Genomic DNA, 21340 nt, shown 5'->3' on the forward strand with positions numbered 1-21340 from the left:
TATTAACTAGCTTTTACAAGTGCTTTTCGCCGTTCTCGAGTTCCTTGATCCGAGCTTAAGCAACCTTATCTCTCTGGTCTAACTCCTAGATCTACTGCTAGAGTTAACCAAGCTAGGTAAGCAGCTATTTAGCCGTAATGTCGGTAGCTATGTCGATATCGAGGTCGAAATTACCTTCGTCCTGAACTATAATAGAACAAAGGGAGTGATAGCAACGTATAACAAACCTAGCTTAGACTTCTTCTAAAAGGGTTTAGACGAAGGTAAATCAAGCGGGACAAGCGTATAGGTCGTCTAAGGGATTTGGTGAAGCTAAAGAGTTTATAACAACACTAGAGTTGTCTCTTATAGTAGTTAACGATGCTTGGTATGAGTACTGTGATTGTGAGTTACTATTACTGGTAAACTCCTAGAGTCTACTGTAACGAGTGACTATCTATATATATATATAATCCTGGGATCACTCTTTATCTAGTGATCCTTTGTTGTCTGGATTACGGCTGCGATAGTGATCTTATAGCGTATAGATTACTTTGCTAAGTGTAATCCTTTCCTAATTGGTCCGTTCGTGCCTGCTGTTCTATTGGCTTGTTAGGGAAGGCGGCTTAGGCGGCGTCCTGTATGTATATTTCTATGACAGAATTAAAGCTCGATATAACGTCTATAAGTAAGGTAATATTAGTTAGTTCCTTAGCATTAGGGTAATTTAAGACTAACCTATATATAAGATATAGTTAGTCTATAACTAATATATTAGAAAGGTAGTAAGAAGATATAGGCTAGATATACTTAATATATATAAGCTAACTCCCTTAAGTTATAAAGAACTTAAGAAGTTTAAAGGGAGCATTACTAGTATATAGATTAAAGAGTATTAGGAGCTTATCGGATTAATTCTATACTATATAGTCATATTATATCTAGATATTATATATACACGTTTAGTACTCTCTCGATACCTAACTAACCTAGGACTACATTACTTATTGGAGGTATAGCAAGTGGTAAGATATTTATTTAGGAGCTCTTACCTATCAATCTAATATAGAGGCAAGTAAGTACTAGGAAGTCTGACACTTGTGATTACTAGGGACGCTTTATATATAGATAATCTGGATATATAATATTTATTATAGGGATATATCTTTTTCCCATTTAGAGGTCCTATTATATAGAAGGCATCGTACTAGGATATTATTATAACGTTAAGCACTAAAGTAGAACTTCTAACGCTCTCCCTTATAGTAAGAGGGGCTATAGTACTTAAAAGGCTATTTATAGATATCGATCTCAAGCTTAGGGAACCCTAGAATATCTATTATAACAATTAGTAAATAATAAGACTAATAATAGCTAAGAACAAATATATCAATACTTACCTATAGTATATAGATATCTATAATATATAATTATACTAGGAAGTGGTAAAAGGAACGTTTAAAGCTATATATTTACTAATTAGTTAGATACTAGTAGATAGGCTTATTAAATAATTTAGCTAATAAGCCTTTAAGCGCTAAAGGGCTCTTCTTAATCTTTAAGATATTAGTCATAGGCTTATATAATTAAGGAGTAAAAGATAAGTCAAATTTGTCAAATAAAATACTACCTAATACTCCTTATCTACTACTATTAGCCGTTATTAGGATTAATAGCCTTGCCCTTACCTTTATCCTAGCTAGGTAATAATATAGCACCTAACGCGTCATCAGATACGCTAATACAAGCATTATAAACCTCCTTGATCTTACCTAACTAGTAGAAGATATTATATATAAAGTAGGCAATCTTTATAAAATATATAAGTTTAGCCTTATTAAGCTTATACTCCTCTATATCATCTATACCAGCGTGTTTAAGGTCATTTTATAGAACTATACGTAACTTCTTAAGATCCTATATATAATTATTAGCGATTTGCCTATATATTAAGGGTAGAGGTTTAGGATCTAGGGACTTATAGAAGCCTTAGCTCTATCTAATAGAGCCCTCGTCAAATCCTTTACTAACCTAATATAAGAAGTAGGACTACTATTATAGTTAGTATAAGTATTACAAGAGCTATTAGATATATAGGCAATTAGTATATATCTCCTTATACTTATAGGAACCGTAGGTATAATGGTAATAGTAGGAGCTAGTGCCGGAATGATCACGATATTCACCGAAAGAACGTCCTACTAGAGCCGACTATATATACATTCTATAGGGCACCTCGCGAAGCTCGCTAGCAATAATATCACTATATTTAGTTAGCTTGAACGATCTTAATACGACTAGCAAAGTACTAGAAAACTATAAAACTAGTATAAAACTAATTGAACAGAGATAATAGGAATACTTATAGTTTAGAAGCTTTAGCATACTTATACTTTCGAGGCATTATAGGAGTAAGAGTCAACCTACTAGCAGTTATAGTATTTACAATAGGTATACCTAACGAGTTATCTATTGATTTAAGCATAGGAGGCATCATCCTATTATTATTATTACGATTAAAACTAGTAATATTATTACTCTTATAGTTATAATAGCTATATTTAATCTATAGCTTTAAAGAAATCGCTCTACTATACTTAACTCTTTTAGACTTCTAAATACAGAAGGCAGGCCCCCTAAAGGAGCTATCAAGGTAAGAGTAATAAAGGATATAATATTAAGAACAGTATTACTACAAAGCGTAGTTAAACGACTATCGCCTTTAATTAGGGGGTGTATTAGAAGCTGTAGAGCTTCTAAGAGTATTAGCCACATATATGCCATAGCTATATAAGGCTGTTTAACGCTTTGACCAGTTCCTTTGTCTATAAATATCAGTTGTTTTGTCTCCTTTGTAGATAGTTTAACAAGGCACTGTCTCCTTTGTATAGCTACCTACTGTAGACTGCTTTTAACGCTCCTGGAGCTCCCACTGCGTTCGGCAGTTTACAACGGTTACATCAATATTAGGCAGTATAAATAGGCACCCCTAGGACTAATAACATGGTTAGAGAATAACGACATGTCGAACTTAATGGCGGCCGGGGGTCAACCAGTCCCTTTTATAATTAGACATCTCGGGTGTAAGCTTCTTAGCTAATTAACTACACTGTGCTCAGCTTTTGCATGGCCAACGCGAAGCCGTCGAGGGTGCACGCTGCGGCTTCTGCAATGAGTAATTGTGCCTTGGACAGTCTGATGTTCTCTGATAGGGAAGTGATGCTGGGGATGTAGCAGTAGGAGTGGCATTCGTCGATGCTGGAAAGTTTCGTGAAAAGATGACAAAACTAGGTAGGTTCGACCCTTGAAAGGGAGGGCTGCATCCAGGCTCGCTCTAAAGCCCGGTGCTATTCGGAAGTCAAGTTTCGTTGATAGTCCTCGTCTTCCGCACTCTCTTCGCATCCGTCTCTGGTACCGCTTTGACCATCTGCTTCTCTTTGGCCTTCCTTGCCAGAACCAAGACTCGGCAGCTGGAGCCATTCATGCTGCCATAGTTCGGCGTCTCGCTTCGAGTCGGGGTTGACATCAGCCATGTACTCGGACACAGCTTGTGTTGCTCCTTTAGAAGCCGACTCATCCGACACAGCCAGCTTCCAGTCGCGGACCGATATCGGTCTAGGCCTTGGGACGCTATCATCCGTGCTAGGATGAAAAGCAGTAATTCCTGGAACGGCAGGTGTGATATATCCAAAGACCGGGATTTTGAAACCAAAAGAATGTCAGATACTGCAATTGATGCTCCCTGAAGGCGGCATGAAGTTGAACTGAAGGTCCGGCAAGCTCAAGCGGTGTCAAACCGAACGGTTTCCAGGGGGAAGTTGGAAATACTGGAGTTGCCGCGTTGAGTGTCAGAGCTAGCAATCGACAATAATCAGCTCGGGCTATCTTGCCATCCTCAGAAACCCCCGGCTGAACGGGCTGCTGAATAAAATGCTGCAGTGTGTCGGACCATGCGGCCGTGTTCAAGTCGGCTGGCAAAGATCCAAGTCGTATCCTCGTTAACAGGGTCTCTCCTATGCCTAGCACCGTTGCTCCAATCCAGAAAAAGGCTACTTTTGGTGCTCGATCCATCATCATGCGGCCAAGAATTAAAGGTCTGTCCACGGCGAAGGAGTCGATGGCCGTCAGGGCACTTTGTAGCCAAGGAGTTACGGCGTTGCATTCAATGTTGGGATTGAAGAAGGCATTCAGGAGCATGGACACGGTGCCGTGGATGTTTCAACTCATGGTGAGGAGCCGGTCGAGATGACACTCTGGCGGGCGCAGCCAATTGTGCCGGAGGCGAGAGATCTGACGTTGCTCTTCCGACACCGCTGCCCGCCCACTGGCCACGAGAGGCGGAAGATGGAGCGTTCCCATGCTTTCCGATATAGATGGCAAGAGGAGGGCAGCAGCGAGTGCTGCGTGGCTTTGGTCTACGATATTGTGGCGGAGGCAGAATCTGTCGAGGAACTCGAGAGCTTCGGCGAACGAAGGCGGCTTCCACATTGACGCCTCGGATACGACAGGACGTCGCCTTATGACAAAACGCGGCCCAGACTGAACTTGGATGGACCAAGGCGACCAGAATGTTTCCAATCCTGCAAGCATGATCGCCTGCCAACCCCTTCCCGGCGCCAGAACAGCGGCCCACCAGCGACATTCGTTAGACGTGGCGTTACCGATATCTACGATCGTCCTCTGCTGGTCACCGTTTCGTACTGGCCGTGAGCCATGCGCCTCCTCTTGTCACCCTTCTGCCTTTGGTCTCTCGTCGTCATCCTCCTCATCCTCCTCCACGAGTGCTTGGGAGGTTAGGTAGCGGATATCACAGCTTACGCGCATGATTTCGGACCAGCGCGCCGACAAGATGAACGCCCAGGCCAAGATTAGGACCGAAAGATAGTTGCAATCCATTCCGGGGAACCACGACTCCTAGTTCAAGGTGCGGTCATCCTCCTCGGCAATTCTCAATTTTGTTGGAACGAGGTGGTGCGAGCCGATCACAAATTGCGAGTATATGCGGAATGTAGGCATTTTATCTGGACAGTCCTGTGCGGTAGAACCCTATATCGCACCGCCAGTTATGTATCGCCGGTTGTTGCTCGTGTGTATTCCATGTTCAGGCAACGGAGTGGCTGGGAAACTAGGCTGTCGAGTGAAAGCGTTGTGGACCGAAAGGTACGAGACCGGGAGGGCTGGGCTCTGGATAGCGGCGGTATAGCACCTGAGCCACGAGGTGTAGCTGTCCGCATATATGTCGCGAAGTTGTTCGTCGCTGAGTTGGACTGCGCCGTTCATATTGATTAATATTGCTGTTTGTGGACGGGTTTACGAAGCGATATTTTGAAAGATGCAATGTTGCGGACTGCGCAGCTGTTGACCCGGTAGAAAGAAACAAAACAGTCACAAAAACGATTGCAGCCTCATCTTTCCAGATAATATTGTAATAATATCCGTCAGGGTAAGTGCGCCTTCCATTGAGAACATGAACGCCTTCCCAGGCAGTAACCCTCTCTGCATGGACCCGATAGCTGAGCACATACACGATACCATCTGGAAAAAAATGTCAAGGACATTAGAAGGAAAACAGAAGGGGGCTCGAAACGAAAAGTGGTATGTCTAAGTATGTACAAATACTAGTGACACGGACGCCCAAAGTACGGTTGAGCACTGCCGTTTGAGCACTCCAGTTTGGGGAACTTTGCAAAATCGCAAAATCCATCCCCGGACTCGGTGGACCTCCATTTGCCGGCCTCGGTAGCCCGACTCTGTGGGCACTAGCTGAGTTCCGCGCGAGGGGGACCGAGACTGCCACTCAGCTCGGTGCGGAGGTAGTGGTCGGGTGCAGCCAGCCCGAATGGGTACTGCTGCATTTTCCACATGGCGGCACCGTCAGGAGGCTGAGAGGAGACTCGCTGCTGGAGCTCGACAAGCACCTTTTGTTGTTTCCTCAGGTACCGGAACCACAAGATGCCGCAAACAATGACCGTGAGCCCGAAAATAGAAACGCCAACGCCAATTCCTACCTGGGCGGCAACCGGGAGATCTCTTCCTCCTTCTCCTCCTCCTCCAGAGCTCTCACTACCCGCACCGCCGGTAGCTCTTTCTTCTTGGTCTTGGGTGGCTGCAGATGTCGATGAACTGTCTGTCTCTGTCGGACTCGAAGCCGAAAATTCAGGGGGGAGTATACTGGAGAGCTCGGTTTGCAGCGAGGACGACGTGGTGTCGGAGGAAGAGAAGGATGAAGAAGAGTCGGCTGAAGAGGAGGAGGAGGAGGAGCTGGTGGTGGTTGGCGAGGATTGTGACTTCGGAAGAGGCGCATCGGTGATGTAGAAGTAGGCGGACGACATCAACTTCCCTTTCGTTGCCCCTATGTTTTCAGGCCCACCTTCCTTCAACCAGAAGAAAAAAGTGTTGGATTTTTTTTCAGGTCAAAGTCGTAGAGCTGGACTCTCCAGTCAAATTCGCTCTGAGGACCGTTGGTGGTTTCTTTAATGATTTGGGTTGAAAAACGCCCGGGGGACATTGAGCTATTAGATGCGGCAATGGCGACGGGGTAGATTAGGAATCTCGCTTTGTCGAGATCGACTTACGGAAGACGATCGGCCCTGGATCGGCCGACCCGCCGGCCATTGACTGCTGCCATAGGACTATTGTATAGTTGATGAGTTCCGTATGGTACTTGATGGTTTTGATCTCTCCAACATGATAGACCTCTCTGCTCGGGAGCGGCGTGTAGAATTGGCACGCCACCAGAGGCGCTAAGGCCAAGACAAAGGTGAGGGCGTCAAGCCGGGCCATCGTGAGAGAAAAAGTGCGCCGCCCATCCTTTTGCCTTTCTTTGCCAGCTGGTGCGCCTGTTGCTCTTCATATCTCTCTGGGAGCGGCTCGCGCCAGGTACCATTTGCATCCTGGAACGCGAGTCTTTGTTGCGAGATTGGCCTTGTCCTAATCAGGCAACTCACTCTACCCAGTAACTAGCGGGCGAGTCCAATCGCGGCACACATGGTAGCGCCTGCTCCACTGCGGATCTCTGCTTACAGGAACCAACAGACATTCGCGTGTGCGCGCGGAGTACACTACTGTGTAGGCTGTCGGAGCGCCCCTATCGGATCATGCTTACTGTACAGTACGTATAGGACGGATGGATTCCGCATAACACACAGGCGACCCTCCCAAGTCGAGGGCGCTTATCAGCCGCGGACGTTTCCTCGGCAGGCGACATAAGCTTACTGCTCTCCCGCTCGCAAATTTTGCTGAGAGCATCCGACTTCCGTGTCTAATGGCCATCTCTCTGTTACCGGAACAGCAAAGAGAAGGACGGACATGGAGTCAATACACTTACCGCCCTTACCGAGAAGGGTTCTGTACGCTTTCGGCAGCGCGCTCCTTCTGACCTTTGTGCTTCTTCGATCCCTAGCCCCTGAGAGCTCGACATTCCGAGTTGCGCACCGGGGATGGGCGCCCGCGGGCGATCTCCTGCGCGACATCCGCAACAGTACCCTTGGCGTGAGTGTGATTCTTCTCATCTACATTACGTTTGCGGGCATTTTCCCGGTTGTTCCTTCCTCTTCTCCCGTCTCCCGTTCCCTGGTTGCCCTGCTGGCCAAATGCGGCTGCAGGGCAGCCGGTCCTAGTTGTGACGTGGGCCCCAACGTACATACCAACCGCCTTGGCGCACTAGTTCGAGCACATATTCGTTGTCGGCCTGCCTTCCCGGTCGGACCGTCGCGATAACATAGTCCTACAAGCGGCACTTAGCGATATCCAAGTCGAGTTCATCGATGGCGTCCTGGGCCAAGACATCCCGGACAAGGCCATTCCTACGTCGCCCGACCACAAACGCCCTGCCGATCCCGTCCTCGGCTGTTGGCGCGGGCACATGAACGCCGTCCGAGAGTAAGTCATCCTCTCAGCCTTCTTTGTGAAGCTCGTCTTCTTCCTCTGTTGTGATTATCATATATGAGCTTTTATCTTCTTTCCTTTGTACGTCACGCGTCTTCAATCCTTGAGTTTGATTAACTCATGATTCCACAGAATCGTGCGTCGGAATTTGACGTCGGCTCTTATCCTCGAGGACGACGTCGACTGGGATGTGAGGATCAGAGACCAGCTACAGGACTTCGCGCTGTCAATTCGCGCACTTACGCAACCTTTGCTACGCGGCGACGCCGGCGGATATGCTGACCCGACCTATCCCATGCCATCTGACAACTCACCCGAGTCGGTGCCCGATATGGACTTTTACCAACTCCCGGCCACCGTTCCCCCGAGCACATATCCGTATGGAGACAACTGGGACCTTCTCTGGGTTGGCCACTGCGGCATGCATTTCCCCTTTAAAGGCAGCAAGACAATCCCGAAGGGACGCGTGATCCGCCACAACGACGTGACGGTTGCTCCCAAGAAGAGCCTGTGGACGTTTAACATCCCCTTCACCCTCAAGGAGACGTATCCCGAGCACACCCGGGCCTACCATCACGTCCAAGAGGGCGTCTGCTCGCTCGGCTACGCGCTCAGCCAGCGGGGCGCGCGGAAGCTCCTCCACGAAGTCGGCCTTAAGGACGTCAACGCCGGCTACGACCTCCTGCTGCGGTGGTTCTGCGAGGGCGTCAAGGGCCGCAGGCCCGGTCGCCAATGCTTGACGACGCAACCGGCCCTGTTCCACCATCACCGAATGGCCGGGCCCGAGAGCCACATGAGCGATATCGGAAATCACCCGAACAAGTTCCGACACAAGGCCATGACCGACATGGTCAGGTGGAGTGTACGCTTGAATGCCGACGTTTTGATGGAGGGGAGGACAGATTTCGTAGATCAGTACCCGGACTAGGACAGGAAATTTTCGACCACGTTCATTGTTTGCATATAATATCTCACATATTACGTAAATCTTGGTAATTGGTACAACATCTCACTTTTTCATTCTTCTGAGAAATGAGCATTAGATCAGAAATGGTGTAATGCTTATGGAAACGGTTTGCTGCTATGCGCTGCATCAATACTTAAGGCGGGGCCCTTTGCGGATGATTTGGAGCTGCTAACTAGTTGGCGGAATTCCTAGTCAGTGTCATGGTCTCCTAACAAGCCAGCGCGCCCTCCACCCCGGGCACTGCAAGTTACCGGTGTCCACAAGGAGAGAAGCGGAAAAGATATAGCGACTAATTTAATTTGGGAGGCGCACGTTTCGATGCGTAGGTGGCCTTTCCACCGAATCACAAGGTTGATGTGCGAGATTTGGGTCGTGCCTGAGGTTCTACGTCTCCATTTGCCAATCGAAGCTCCTTCACCATCTCGAAGGCACCTGCGTTATTTCACAGCACTCATATCAGAGAAGGAGAGGCTTGGAAGAGGAACAAAATCAGCTTGAGCAGAATACAGCACTCAATTGCGGTTTTCTCAGTCACCAGGAAGTGGTAAATGCTCGTCGTCGGATCTCAAAGTGCTAATGAACAGGAGCGTTCCAGGCTTCGGTTTTTTTTGGTTGCAATGCTCTGCTGATGGATTGTGTAGAGATCATCGATGACTCCTTGAAACATTCAGGGTTCTTGGGTGCAACTGGTCAACCCACTCGGCTTCGGTTCTCCCTTCGATCCGGAGACCATAGATTGCACCAAGATCATTCCCTCGGTTGTATCAGACAGCTCGACTCCCACTCCCCGAACCTACGTTGGTTGTCTCTTCCGGCCCTTTCATGTCTCAGATGGTTTCCCTTGTCTTTGAAACCCCTTGACTCGGGAGACGGGACCCACACGGCGTGTACAGTACCCGAACGTTGCCAAGCCAACCAACCTATTCCCTCTGAGGGATGGTCAATCAATGAAACGGTGCGAAGAAGAAAATGAAGACATGGTACGGAGTACTTGCATGGAGACCCGTGGAAGGCCAGTCACTTTTGAGCGTAGCCGTAACCAGGCAGGATGAAAACAACTCGTTTACGAAGGACGACGAGGTCTCGACTTATCCAAGTGGGGCGACGGCCTGCCAGGGGAAGCGAGTCAAGCGCGGAAAGGCAAGATGGTCGAGCGCCTGGGAAACTGGGATCATGACGTAACATACAAGTTGTGCCCAAACAAGAGAACAAATTCGACATCATGGCTTCATGACTAACCGCTTTGGCCGTACTTCATGTTGTTGATTGCATGTAATTTACCTAGTGCTGCGTGGGAAGTTCAATGTCCCGAATCTTGGTTCCCAAAACATTTTCTGCTCTCTTTCCCAGTTCCTCCAGATCTCAAGAGTGCAATTATTACTGCGTGTATTTCAAAAATCATCAACTCGAACGACTAAACCGTCGCCCACTTGAAAGCTCACACGAAAAAGAACCAGAAACAACAGAGAATTCAAATAAAAGGGAAAAAAAGGAAGAGACAATTGAGAGAAACCATGTCTCGCAACGTGTGCATCACAGCGGTCGAGGACCAGCACCCGACCGAACCTGACGAGTTCTTCCGCAACTACTTACGCAGGCGAACTGCGGCCAAAGAAGAAGCTGCGGAGCAGCTAATTAGGCGTAGCGAAATGATGGACTTGTTTTTCGGCTGCCCTATCGCAGCGTCATCTCATGTAGGTCAATTGCTTGTGTCAATAAATAGGAAAAAGTGATCATGAAGTCATTCCTATTGAGTGTCCCAAAGGACTATTGTTCAGCAGAGGAGAGAATAATAGGCTTTCCGTGATCTGCTCGAATGTTGACTGTCGGTATGTAATATGACAAGCTTCATTCAGCCTCGAAATCCATCCCCGCCACCTCGTACAGCATCTTCACAAACTGCTCCGGCTGGTGCGCAAACCTGCCCAGGAACAGGCCGTCCACCTCGCCTCCCAACCGCCCCCACAGGCCCGGGCCCGCCGCGCCCCCGTACACGATCCGCGTCCTCCCGGGCCGGCCCCGGACCGCCTCGCTCTCCCTCACCAGCCTCGCCACGCCTCTCACGTGCTCCGCCGAGGCCGGCTCGGGCGCCCCGATCGCCCAGACGGGCTCGTACGCCAAGATCACGTCCGCCTCGCCGTCCAGCCCGTCCAGCACCGCCTTGACCTGCCCCAGCACCTCCTCGGCCGCCGCCCGGACACCAGGGGAGACCACCTCCTCAGCTCCTGCCTCCCCGTCCGCCCGAGAATCCTGCCTCTGCGGCGGCGGCGGCGGCGGCGCGGAGACCTCGCCGACGCAGACGAGGGGGACGAGGCCGTTGCGGGCGGCGGCGGCGGCCTTGCGGCGGACGAGGTCGTCGGACTCGCCGAAGAGGCGGCGGCGCTCGGCGTGGCCGACCTCGGCGAGGCCGCAGCCGAGCTCGCGCAGGACGGCGGGGGAGACCTCACCCGTGTACGGGCCCTCGTCGGCGGCGGCGCAGTCCTGGGCGCCGACGACGAGCCTCGCTCCGGCCCCCGCTCCGGCCCCGGCCCCGGCCTCCGCCTCGACGATGACGGCCGCCCGCGTCGCCGGGATGGACACAAAGTCGGGCGCCACGAAGGCGTCCACCCGGTCCCGCAGCAGCGCGGCCGCCCCGGGCGCCTCCCGCAGCAGCGCCAACACCGACGAGACGAAGGCGGTCGTCCGCGCGTGGCTGAAGTACATCTTTGTCGAGACCCCCACCACCGGGCGGTGGCCCGAGACGGTCGGGTACTCCCGTCTTGGTTCTGCCGAAGGTGCTGGGAAGGACATGCTTGGCTTTCTTTCTCTTTTGATTTAATTAATAGTTGTGTTGATTAAGAGGGAGTTAGGTTGGACGAGTTTAAAAAGAAAAGGTTAGGTCGGTGACAACGGTTGCGTTGCTTTGTTCATAATTATGTCTTCTGCCCGTCAATAAGCCGAATGGGATTGATCAGTTAATTAGAGGATGGAGGAGAAATGGTTAGCGAAAGTTGGTGTCCCCGGCGCTAAGTTGTGTCAGCTCTGTGGTTGCCAGTCACCCAATAAATGGTCAAGATTTATTGACCTTCACAGCAGCTTGGCTTCACATGGGACGGGCCTGTATGTACTGTACATACATAACGTTCATGGAGGCGTGGCTGTAAAGTGTAGTGAAATACATACCTGCTGTACGGATAACACTGCTGGCTCAGCGAATGCGTAATGAGTTCTCCGCTGTGGAGTGCGTCCGACCGATACTCTTTCTTAACCTGATTTTGTTTAATTAACCCCAAAGCTATCCAATGCAATTGGGACCCTGAACATGCGCCTAGTTTGCGGGGATAACATGAAAATGGAAGGCCTGAGCAGCTCATACGAGGGGCAAGTGGAGAGCTATGGAGTTTGGGACGCGGTCTGGACTAAACTTTTGAAGAATATCAATTCGGGGTTTAAGATGGATCCCTGGGAACCGGGAGGATCCGCGTTGCCACATGGAAGTCTCGGATTACCCGTTTAGGAAATATGTTGCAGGATAGCAACATGTCAGCGACAGCGACATTTCTGCTCCTTCCATTCAAGGCATCTTGAGTACCACAGCCCGGGTTCGTTTGCTCAGCACATGCCGGAGGTCCAAAAATCCCGCTCGTTCGACTTACTGCCTATGGGCATACCGTACAGTACATGTGTCCTCAGCAGGCCCGGACCTCTTCGTGTCCAGACAACCCCCCTTCGCCCTCCTCGTACTGGTGAATGGCCGCCACCTTGGCCGCGCTGGGGCTGCTCTCGTCGAACACATATCCCAGCCACTCCTTGGCTAGCCTCCGGGCCAGCTCCAATCCCACCACTCTCTCCCCCATGCACAGGACCTGCGCGTTGTTGCTGAGAACCGCCCGCTCCACCGAGAAGCTGTCATGTGCAGTGACCGCCCGGATGCCCTTGATCTTGTTGGCCGAGATGGCCACGCCGAGCCCGGTGCCGCAGATCAGGAGCGCTCGGTCGCATTCGCCAGACGCAACCAGCTTGGCCGCTTTGGCGGCGATGTGTGGATAGGCGGTCTTGTCGTCCGTGCCGACGTCTATCACCGATACCACGCGGTCGTCGGCCTCGAAGTCGGCCTTGATCTTGTTCTTGTAGTTGACACCCGCGTCCTGGATGTGGAATCATGAGCGCGGGAAACAAGATAACTCCTCGAGGGCTACTAAACTCACATCGCAGCCGATGGCGATTCGCCACTTTGGTACCATCATGTTGTCAGGAAAATGGTGAGGCTTCGAGCAAAATAAATCGGACCCCTCGCAGTAGCTGCCAGCGCAAGGAAATCGAAAGAAGAATGCCATTCCCCTGTCTTTAAGATGGCATGGGGGGAGGACCGGCATTTATCCAGGGCGCCATTCCGTTCCCGGTATTCCGGCAATCCCAAGAACCGTCAGGGTGGCAGCCGGATATTATTCCTGGGGGACGGATCGAGACCGTCTTGCATTGCCCTGCGTTGCCCCTCCCCGTGTGACCACGAGTGTACCCCCGGCCCCGCCCTTGCGCCAAGTATGCCATTGGTGTTGCTTAAAGGTAGCTGCGTCACAGCCTTGGGGGGTGAAGCTGGGGGGGGACCCCAAGGAGGCCAGTAGTTTATCTCTGGCTTTATTTTTCTCATTGAGCGGGCCACAACTCGGGCTTCCCTCAGAGCTGCTCCTCCCAGTTCTCGCTTGTCCCCTAGGGCTCGACACTGAAGCCACGTAATTAACCCTCTACATATCACCACCCACAACATGTCCAACCGACACCTCTTCCCGACCCTCGATGGGCTCGTGCCCAAAGCTCTGCGTGGCATCGTGGCCAGCAACCCTCGCCTCAACCTCGACGAGACCAACCGCGTCATCTACGACCCGTCTTCCTCGCCTTCCAATGTCAGCATCATCAGCGGAGGCGGCTCCGGCCACGAGCCGGCATGGTCAGGGTACGTGGGCGCCAACATGCTCTCGGCAGCCGTGGCCGGGGACGTGTTTGCCTCGCCAAGCACGAAGCAAATCCTGGCAGCCGTCGACGCGGTGCCCTCAGATAAGGGCACCCTGCTGGTCATCACCAACTACACAGGCGACTGCCTCCACTTTGGCCTCGCTGCTGAGAAAACAAAGGCCAAGGGCAAGGCGTGCCGGTTGCTGATCTGCGGCGATGACGTCTCGATCGGCAAGAAGGGAGGATCGCTGGTTGGCCGGCGCGGCCTCGCTGGACAGATCGGCGTGCTCAAGATCCTCGGTGCCGCCGCCGCAGAGGGAGCGTCTCTCGACGAGCTCTACGACCTAGGCACCGCCGTCAACAGCCAGATCGTCAGCATCGCTGCGACCCTCGACCACTGCCACGTCCCTGGGCGAACCGAGCACGGTGCCTTGCAGGAGGACGAAGTCGAGATTGGTACGGGGCCACACAATGAGCCGGGATACAGGAAGCTGACGCCAGCGCCCACGGCTGAGGGGCTGGTGAAAGAGATCCTAAAGTACTGCCTGGACGAGACAGACCCGGAACGGGGCTACGTCAATTTCAAGGCCGGGGACGAGACCGCGCTGCTCGTCAGCAACTTTGGCGGCATGTCAAATCTGGAGTTGGGCGGGCTTGTCGACGAGCTTCTCCAACAACTCCTGAAGGACTGGAACATCCAGCCGGTCCGAGTGTACGCCGGGTGCCTGGAAACGTCCCTCAATGCGCCGGCCTTCTCCGTCTCCATCTTCAACCTCTCCGGAATCGCCGCCAACAGCGCCTACTCCCTGGAGCAGATCAAGGGCTTCCTCGACCTCAAGACGGACACCGCGTGGGAAGCTGTCGCCGGGGCCCAGAGCTATCCGCAGAGACGTCCCCGGGCAGAGCAGCTGGTCCAGGCGCCGTCGGCGGAGTCCAAGAAGGCCGTGGACGACGCGAGGGATGTCAAGGTCGACCCCGCGCTGCTGGAGAGGATGCTGCGCGGGGCTTGCGAGGCGGTCATCGCGGCGGAGCCCGACCTGACGCGGTGGGATACCGTCATGGGCGACGGAGACTGCGGCCTCACGCTCAAGACGGGCGCGACCGCGCTGCTCGACGCCATCGGCAGCAAGAAGATCGCGGCCCGGGGTTCCGTGGTCGAGGTGCTGGCCGAGCTGGAGGAGATCGTCGAGGGCAAGATGGGCGGCACCCTGGGCGGCATCCTGGGCATATTCTTCGTGTCGCTGCGGGCGGCCGTGCAGGAGAACAGCGCGCTGGCCGAGGCGGAAGGCCCCGTCGCCGTGTGGTCCAGGGCGCTGGAAACCGCCGTCCAGCACCTCGCGCACTACACCCCGGCCAAGGCGGGCGATCGCACCGTCATGGACACGCTGATTCCGTTTGCGGAGGCGATGGGGGCGAAGCAGAGCTTTGAGGAAGGCGTCGCGGCGGCCGTGAGCGGAGCGGAGGCGACCAAGACCATGAGGCCGAGACTCGGACGGGCGACTTACGTCGGTGTTGGTGCTGAAGGAAAGGAGCTGCCTCCGGATCCTGGTGCCTGGGGCGCCATGGTGGCCATCAGGGGACTGAAGACAGCCATCATTAGTAATTATTAAGGTAGGAAAGTGCCTTGGGATGATTGAGGGAATCAATTCACGGAGGAGAGAGGGTCGGTCGGCAGTACCGTGTTGTTGTAATTAATCATTCTAGATCGTGACTTTTTCATACTTTTGCCAGTATTAAGGTATTTTCGAGTGTTGGGTTTTTACCATGGTTTGGGGCTTGCAGGAATTATTCCATTGGCACTTGTGATTTCAAGTTGGAGAAACCGCTCGCAAGGTCAGATGTGTTCCTTCCTCAATAATTACTTCGCACACCTACCTTACTTATCTAGTCCATCATACCGCGGGTATCTCGGAAAGTGCAGGAAGCATGGTAGGAAAAAATAATTATTCATCACAGAAATCAAAAATCGAAATTTTGTTCTTCTTTATTTTCATTAATTTTTTTTTCCTCTCCCGGCATTTCTCTCCTTACAGCCAGCCCATCAAGCCTTCCCGGCGCTCCCAAGCCACACCGCGTAGCGCTCAATGGCCTTCTGCATCGCGTCGGTGCCCGCCTCGATGACGCGGGTCAGCGGCTTCCCCATCATCTCCTGCTGCACGCGCGCATAGTGGTTGTTCATGCCCTTGTTGATGTTGACCTTGGTCACCCCGGCGGCCATGCACTTGCGGAAGATGTCCTCGTCGAACGGGTCAGCGCCGTGCAGCACGAGCCGCACCCGGTCGCCGACGCGCTCGTTGATGGCCCGCAGCCGGTCGTACTCGAGCTGGATCCCGCGCGGGCCGTACTCGCCGTGCACGTTGCCAAACGCCGGCGCGAGCATGTCGATCCCCGTCTTGACGAACTCCTCGGCCTCGTCGGGCGTGGTCAGCAGGCCCTCCAGGTCCGCCGTCTCGGCCACGCCGTCCTCGCCGCCCTCGATCCGCCCCGGCTCCGCCTCGGCGGCGATGCCCCGCTCGTGGCAGTACTTGACCAGCTCGGCCGTCAGCCGCAGGTTCTCCTCCTTGTCGTAGTGGCTCATGTCGCACATGATGCTGTCGAACCCGTCCTCGATGTCGGCCGCCCGCCGCACCAGCTCGGGCGTCTGGCAGTGGTCGAGGTGCAGCGACACGGGCACCGACGCCGAGTGGGCCGCCGAGGCGGCCGCCTTGACCAGCGCCTCGCCCGCGTACTCGATCGCCCAGGGAAAGAGCAGGACCATGGCCGGCGACCGGGCAGCCTCGGCAGCCCGGACGGTCGCAATGATGGACTCGATGTTGTAGCAGCACATGGCGGGGACCGCGTAGCCGCCCTCTTTGGCGGCGTTGAGTATCGCCATGGTGCGGTTCTGCGCGAGGGGTGGGCGCGGCATGTTGGCGGTTATCGGCGGTTTCGGCGGTTTCGGCCGGATCTTGTCTATTTGGTAGATTGGCAGATGTGGTGCGCAAGAGGGAGTTGAAGATGATGCCGGTTGACTCCGAGATGGTTGGATGGCGATGGGTCAGGTCAATGGCCAATGGAAACCAATTACTGCCTCCTTGCGTACGCCCAATGTCAGACGGCCTTCTCGTAGTTAAGATTACCCGACTCGCGGCCGACTGCCAGGCCGAGTTAATACCTCAAACTGCAAAAAGCCTTAAACCGCTTGTGAACCGGTCGGCAGATGTCGTCGAGGAGCTCACAAGATTGTACATAATTACATACTCGGATTCCCCGATCGGGATGTGCCCGCCCCCACGCAGGAGTGCCAAGGAGCTACGGCGGGAACTTGTTGCGCTTGAGTTTAGCCGGAATACGCGGTTGGCACGGTGGGGTGATTAAGTAACGTCATCATTGGCCCCCCTTGCCAATGAGGGGCATCACGAGCTGTCGAGGGGAGTAGTGTAGAATTCACTGATGCGGGGGGGCGATTGGCATCCTGGTGATCGAAAGCCCCCTTTTCAGTTCACCCGACCGGCCAGCCGGCCGGCGGTATCGGCATGAGTGATGAAGAAGTGAGTGAGTGTGTCGGGCTCGGCACCTTTGCTTTGCCGAGTGCTGCCCGCCCGCTGGAATCTGTTTTGAATCATGTATGTATGTTCTCAAGGGCTTGACCACCGAAGACGAGAGGGCATCTCTGGTGTTTTGCTCATCTCGGGGATTCAGGGGCCGAGTCCACCAAACAAACAAACAAAACCAAACAAACCGCTTTGTCCACCCGTATCCGCAACAAGAGGTCTCAATAAGCCATGGCCGAGCCTAAACCTCCCATTGCCTTCATCGGCCTCGGCGCCATGGGCTTCGGCATGGCCACCCACCTGGTCAAGCAGGGCTACCCGGTGACGGGCTTCGACGTCTGGGCGCCCACCCTCGAGCGCTTCGCGGCCGCGGGCGGGCTCACGGCCAGCACGCCCTCGGCTGCCGTCGCCGACAAGCCCTTCTGCGTCTGCATGGTGGCCACGGCGCAGCAGGCCCAGTCGGTGCTCATCGACGGGCCCGACGCGGCCGTCCACGCCCTCCCCAAGGGTGCCGCCCTGCTCCTCTGCTCCACGGTCCCCTGCGACTACGTGCAGTCGCTCGACCGGCAGCTGCGCAGCCTCGGGCGCGGCGACATCCTCCTCGTGGACAGCCCCGTGTCGGGCGGCGCGGCGCGGGCGGCTGACGGCACCCTGTCCATCATGGCGGGCATGTCGGACGCGGCGCTAGACAAGGCGCGCCCGCTGCTGGCCGAGATGGCGGACCCGGCTAAGCTGTACATTGTGCAGGGCGGCGTCGGCGCCGGGAGCAACATGAAGATGGTGCATCAGGTGCTGGCGGCGTGCCACATCCTCGCCTCGAGCGAGGCCGTGGGGTTCGCGGCGCGGCTGGGCCTGGACCTGGCCCAGACGCAGAAGGCGGTGCTCGGATCGGACGCGTGGAACTGGATGTTTGAGCACCGCACGCCGCGGATGCTGACGCAGTTCCAGCCCGTCGCCAGCGCCGTCAACATCATCGTCAAGGACACCAAGATCATTACGGCAGAGGCGAAGAGGAGCGGCTTCAAGGTGCCGATGACGGGGAGGGCCGAGGAAGGTTACCAGCAGGCCGTCGACAAGGGCTACGGGCAGGACGACGATAGCAGCCTGCTGAGGCTGTACACCGGGGCAGGGAGCGGCGAGACCGGAGAGAGTTCGGCAGAGGCGGACGAGGAGAAGCTGGCATTGGTGCTCGACTTGCTTAGGGGGATCAACCTGTGCGCGGCTGGAGAGTCTCTGGCGTTTGCTAGCTTCGTGGGCTTGGATCTCGACCAGGTGCTCGATCTGTGCGTAAATGCGGCCGGATCAAGCACCATGTTGAAGCAGTACGGTCCTCAGTTCATCACCGCTCTCCGCCAGGGCGTCGACTCCAGGAGCTCAAAGGCTGCCGAGGGAGAGCTGAGCCTCGACGCCGTCGCCGAGAGGCTGCAGAGGGTTGTAGAGGAGGCTGAGCGGGTCAAGGTGCCGCTGTTCTTGGGATCGCGGGCGTTGGACGTCGTTCGCGAAGCCCTGAAGCTCGGAACATCGCCGCTATCTGTCAATGCGGTGGTGAATGTTTGGGCTACGCTATCATCGCAATAGGAGGGACACGTCTGTAATTCGTACGTTTCTTAACGCGGATCATCATGTGTAAATTGAACAGGAATGACCCGGAAGAAATGAAAGAAAAAAAGGAAGAAAAGGGAAGAAATCAAGATCCGGATGCTCTCATAACCAGAATACATTCTTTCGGCTATAGCGAGCGATGCCTAATTGTGCACTCCCGTCAAGGTTGCCATGGCCTCTGAATTGCTGACATAACTTGTCGTTTCGTTCAGTTGGTGCCCTTGCCTTGTTGGACCTGCCACGATCCGTTTCTCTTGCGTGGATTTGACCCACAATATCATTTAATATAGAAGGCCGCCCCACAGTCGCGTTTCCAACGTTCGCGACGCGTTGCGCATGCCGACTTCCTTCCCATGTTCTCCTAAAAGTCGTTGCCTTGCGTTTGTGGGTCATCCCCCCCAAAACACCACGATATTTTCCAAGAATTGTCACGTCATCCTTGACAAAATCACCGCTCCGTTTCTCTTTCGTTTTTTCTCTTCTCGTGTGAGCGAGGGCGGGTACCGACCGCCAATATGGAGAAGAGTATTCGGCCTCACTTCTTCAAGCACGGGCTCCCAGAGGTACAGGAAGAGAACGTCTGACCTGCGATCATCAGACTCCTAACCTCTTTTTGCCAGTCAGACCCAGAGGAGGAAAAGAACTGCCACTGGTGCCAGATCCGCTCCTTTGCTACTCACAAAACCATACCAATTACAATAGTCAACGACGAAGACGACGAGGTACTGAACCCCAACTTCCGCTTCATCGACCATTCTGTCATTGCCGACGATGTGCCGGTCGCCGAGGACTCCTTTCGGACCGGCTGTGACTGTGCCGACGACGAGGACTGTATGTACAACACGTGCCAGTGCCTCGACGAGATGGCGCCCGACAGCGACGAGGACGAGAACGACGGCTCCGCTACCCGGCCGCGGCGGAAGCGGTTTGCGTACTACTCGAGCGGACCCAAGGCCGGCTTGCTGAGGAGTAGGATCCTCATGAGCCGCGAACCCATCTATGAATGCCACGAAGGCTGCAGCTGCTCGCTCAATTGTCCGAATCGGGTCGTGGAGCGAGGCAGGACGGTGCCGCTGCAGATTTTCCGGACCCCGGATCGGGGCTGGGGCGTCAGATGTCCCGTCGACATCAAGGAAGGCCAGTTCGTCGACAAGTACCTGGGCGAGATCATTTCGAGCCGGGAGGCGGACAGGCGGCGGGCGGAAGCGACCGTCTCCCGCCGCAAGGACGTGTACCTCTTCGCGCTCGACAAGTTCTCGGACCCGAACTCGCTCGACCCCTTGCTAGCAGCGCCGCCGCTCGAGGTGGACGGGGAGTGGATGAGCGGCCCTACACGGTTTATCAACCACAGCTGCGATCCGAACATGCGCATCTTTGCGCGCGTCGGCGACCACGCTGACAAGCACATCCACGACCTGGCTCTGTTTGCGATTCGGGATATCCCCGCGGGAGAGGAACTGACATTTGACTATGTCGACGGCTTGGAGGATATGGACAACGATGCACACGACCCGTCCAAGATCAAGGACATGACGGTCTGCAAGTGCGGGACCAAGCGGTGCCGAGGCTTCCTGTGGTGAAGCTTGACGAGCATGCACTGATTTGGATGCCTTTGCCTTGCTCAAAGCAGGCACATTGGTCCTCTGAAACATTTTCACCACTATATATGACCAAGTCAGCGTGATTCATTGCGCGACTGACAGTTGCCTGCTCGGATGCCTCGCTTGCAGTCGCTACAGCATGCGCTCCCTGATTCCGGGCTCGAAGGAACAGCAAAGGGGAAGGGAGCCCACGACGCGTATTGCGATGCCGGAAAAGGGAAAAGCCTGGCAGTAATCTATAATGCGACTTTCTAGTACTGCATGCTTCCAGACTGTGTGGTTAACGTTCAATATTCTGGGTTTGCCCCGATGTGGCACCATTGCTGTAAGATATCGGAAAGAATCGCCATCTACACTATGTATGTACAACCCACTCGGCGGTTATATGGGATGAGTGGTGGATCTCGGATCTCTTCCTAACCCAAGATCGGAATCAATTTTGTTAAATGCGCAGTGACAGCGGTGCATCAGTGAGCAAGCCCCTGCCGTGTGTATCCGCAGCAATTTGACTCCGCGTGCCAACTCTCGTATCTGGTGGCTCAACTGCTGCGGCGGCGGCATCGCGGTTTGCGCCAAGACCTACTCCGTACTACTGTGTAGAACAGGTAACGTTGGCTAGTGGTTAGAACCTGGCAACTGGAAAGTGGAGAAGCTGGGAGTAGCCTGGGCGGCCAGGCCCACCACAGACCGCGGCCGGTGTGGGGTTTTGCGCACCAGCGTTACGAGCGACACACATCACCCCCCCAAAGCAACTGGCCTCGGAGTTGCTCATTCCAACTCGTTACCTTCCAGGTTGTCTTGCTTCTTGGTCCGCCTGCTGTCCTCTAACTTTGGGATGG

At 53.9% G+C, this 21340-nt stretch overlaps 8 protein-coding genes across 8 annotated transcripts; 3 read left to right on the forward strand and 5 right to left on the reverse strand.

Annotated features, from left to right (window-relative positions):
- Nucleotides 1–3326: 3326 nt before the first annotated feature.
- MYCTH_2115818 (uncharacterized protein) lies at nt 3327–5259 on the reverse strand (the record flags this gene model as incomplete). The annotated part of the gene is made up of 7 exons (XM_003660253.1): nt 3327–3643; nt 3675–4111; nt 4232; nt 4305–4458; nt 4759–4893; nt 4945–5000; nt 5037–5259. 7 exons carry the CDS (start codon nt 5257–5259, stop codon nt 3327–3329), a joined length of 1323 nt encoding a protein of 440 aa, XP_003660301.1.
- A 294-nt stretch (nt 5260–5553) lies between these two features.
- Nucleotides 5554–6496, reverse strand: MYCTH_2298443 (uncharacterized protein). The gene has a single exon (XM_003660254.1). It carries the CDS (start codon nt 6309–6311, stop codon nt 5739–5741), a length of 573 nt encoding a protein of 190 aa, XP_003660302.1. The 5' UTR covers nt 6312–6496; the 3' UTR covers nt 5554–5738.
- Nucleotides 6497–7025: 529 nt separating this feature from the next.
- Nucleotides 7026–9143, forward strand: MYCTH_2298447 (glycosyltransferase family 25 protein). The gene is made up of 3 exons (XM_003660255.1): nt 7026–7470; nt 7646–7860; nt 7999–9143. Exons 1-3 carry the CDS (start codon nt 7288–7290, stop codon nt 8792–8794), a joined length of 1194 nt encoding a protein of 397 aa, XP_003660303.1. The 5' UTR covers nt 7026–7287; the 3' UTR covers nt 8795–9143.
- A 1538-nt stretch (nt 9144–10681) lies between these two features.
- Nucleotides 10682–11623, reverse strand: MYCTH_39694 (Triosephosphate isomerase-like protein; the record flags this gene model as incomplete). The annotated part of the gene is made up of 2 exons (XM_003660256.1): nt 10682–11050; nt 11120–11623. The coding sequence occupies 2 exons, from the start codon at nt 11621–11623 to the stop codon at nt 10682–10684; spliced, it is 873 nt and encodes a 290-aa protein (XP_003660304.1).
- An 878-nt stretch (nt 11624–12501) lies between these two features.
- Nucleotides 12502–13059, reverse strand: MYCTH_89872 (Ribose/galactose isomerase-like protein; the record flags this gene model as incomplete). The annotated part of the gene is made up of 2 exons (XM_003660257.1): nt 12502–12960; nt 13021–13059. The coding sequence occupies 2 exons, from the start codon at nt 13057–13059 to the stop codon at nt 12502–12504; spliced, it is 498 nt and encodes a 165-aa protein (XP_003660305.1).
- Nucleotides 13060–13578: 519 nt separating this feature from the next.
- MYCTH_40719 (dihydroxyacetone kinase) lies at nt 13579–15375 on the forward strand (the record flags this gene model as incomplete). Its single annotated transcript, XM_003660258.1, has 1 exon — nt 13579–15375. One exon carries the CDS (start codon nt 13579–13581, stop codon nt 15373–15375), a length of 1797 nt encoding a protein of 598 aa, XP_003660306.1.
- A 343-nt stretch (nt 15376–15718) lies between these two features.
- On the reverse strand, nt 15719–16954 carry MYCTH_2298452 (uncharacterized protein). The gene has a single exon (XM_003660259.1). The coding sequence runs from the start codon at nt 16671–16673 to the stop codon at nt 15807–15809; it is 867 nt and encodes a 288-aa protein (XP_003660307.1). The 5' UTR covers nt 16674–16954; the 3' UTR covers nt 15719–15806.
- Nucleotides 16955–17529: 575 nt separating this feature from the next.
- Nucleotides 17530–20952, forward strand: MYCTH_2086155 (uncharacterized protein; the record flags this gene model as incomplete). The annotated part of the gene is made up of 3 exons (XM_003660260.1): nt 17530–18849; nt 19392–19463; nt 19521–20952. 3 exons carry the CDS (start codon nt 17530–17532, stop codon nt 20478–20480), a joined length of 2352 nt encoding a protein of 783 aa, XP_003660308.1. The 3' UTR covers nt 20481–20952.
- Between the last annotated feature and the right edge of the window lie 388 nt (nt 20953–21340).

The sequence above is a fragment of the Thermothelomyces thermophilus genome, chromosome 1 (genome assembly GCF_000226095.1).
Source record: "Thermothelomyces thermophilus ATCC 42464 chromosome 1, complete sequence".
NCBI classification, from domain to species: domain Eukaryota; kingdom Fungi; phylum Ascomycota; class Sordariomycetes; order Sordariales; family Chaetomiaceae; genus Thermothelomyces; species Thermothelomyces thermophilus.

Bases quoted from the DNA above. Each gene is read 5' to 3' on its own strand.
- MYCTH_2298443 (XM_003660254.1), bottom strand. From the start codon at position 6,311: ATGTCGTCCGCCTACTTCTACATCACCGATGCGCCTCTTCCGAAGTCA.
- MYCTH_2298447 (XM_003660255.1), top strand. From the start codon at position 7,288: ATGGAGTCAATACACTTACCGCCCTTACCGAGAAGGGTTCTGTACGCT. The intron at 7,471-7,645 runs GTGAGTGTGATT...TTGGCGCACTAG, and splicing joins TCCGCAACAGTACCCTTGGC to TTCGAGCACATATTCGTTGT. The intron at 7,861-7,998 runs GTAAGTCATCCT...ATGATTCCACAG, and splicing joins CACATGAACGCCGTCCGAGA to AATCGTGCGTCGGAATTTGA.
- MYCTH_2298452 (XM_003660259.1), bottom strand. From the start codon at position 16,673: ATGCCGCGCCCACCCCTCGCGCAGAACCGCACCATGGCGATACTCAAC.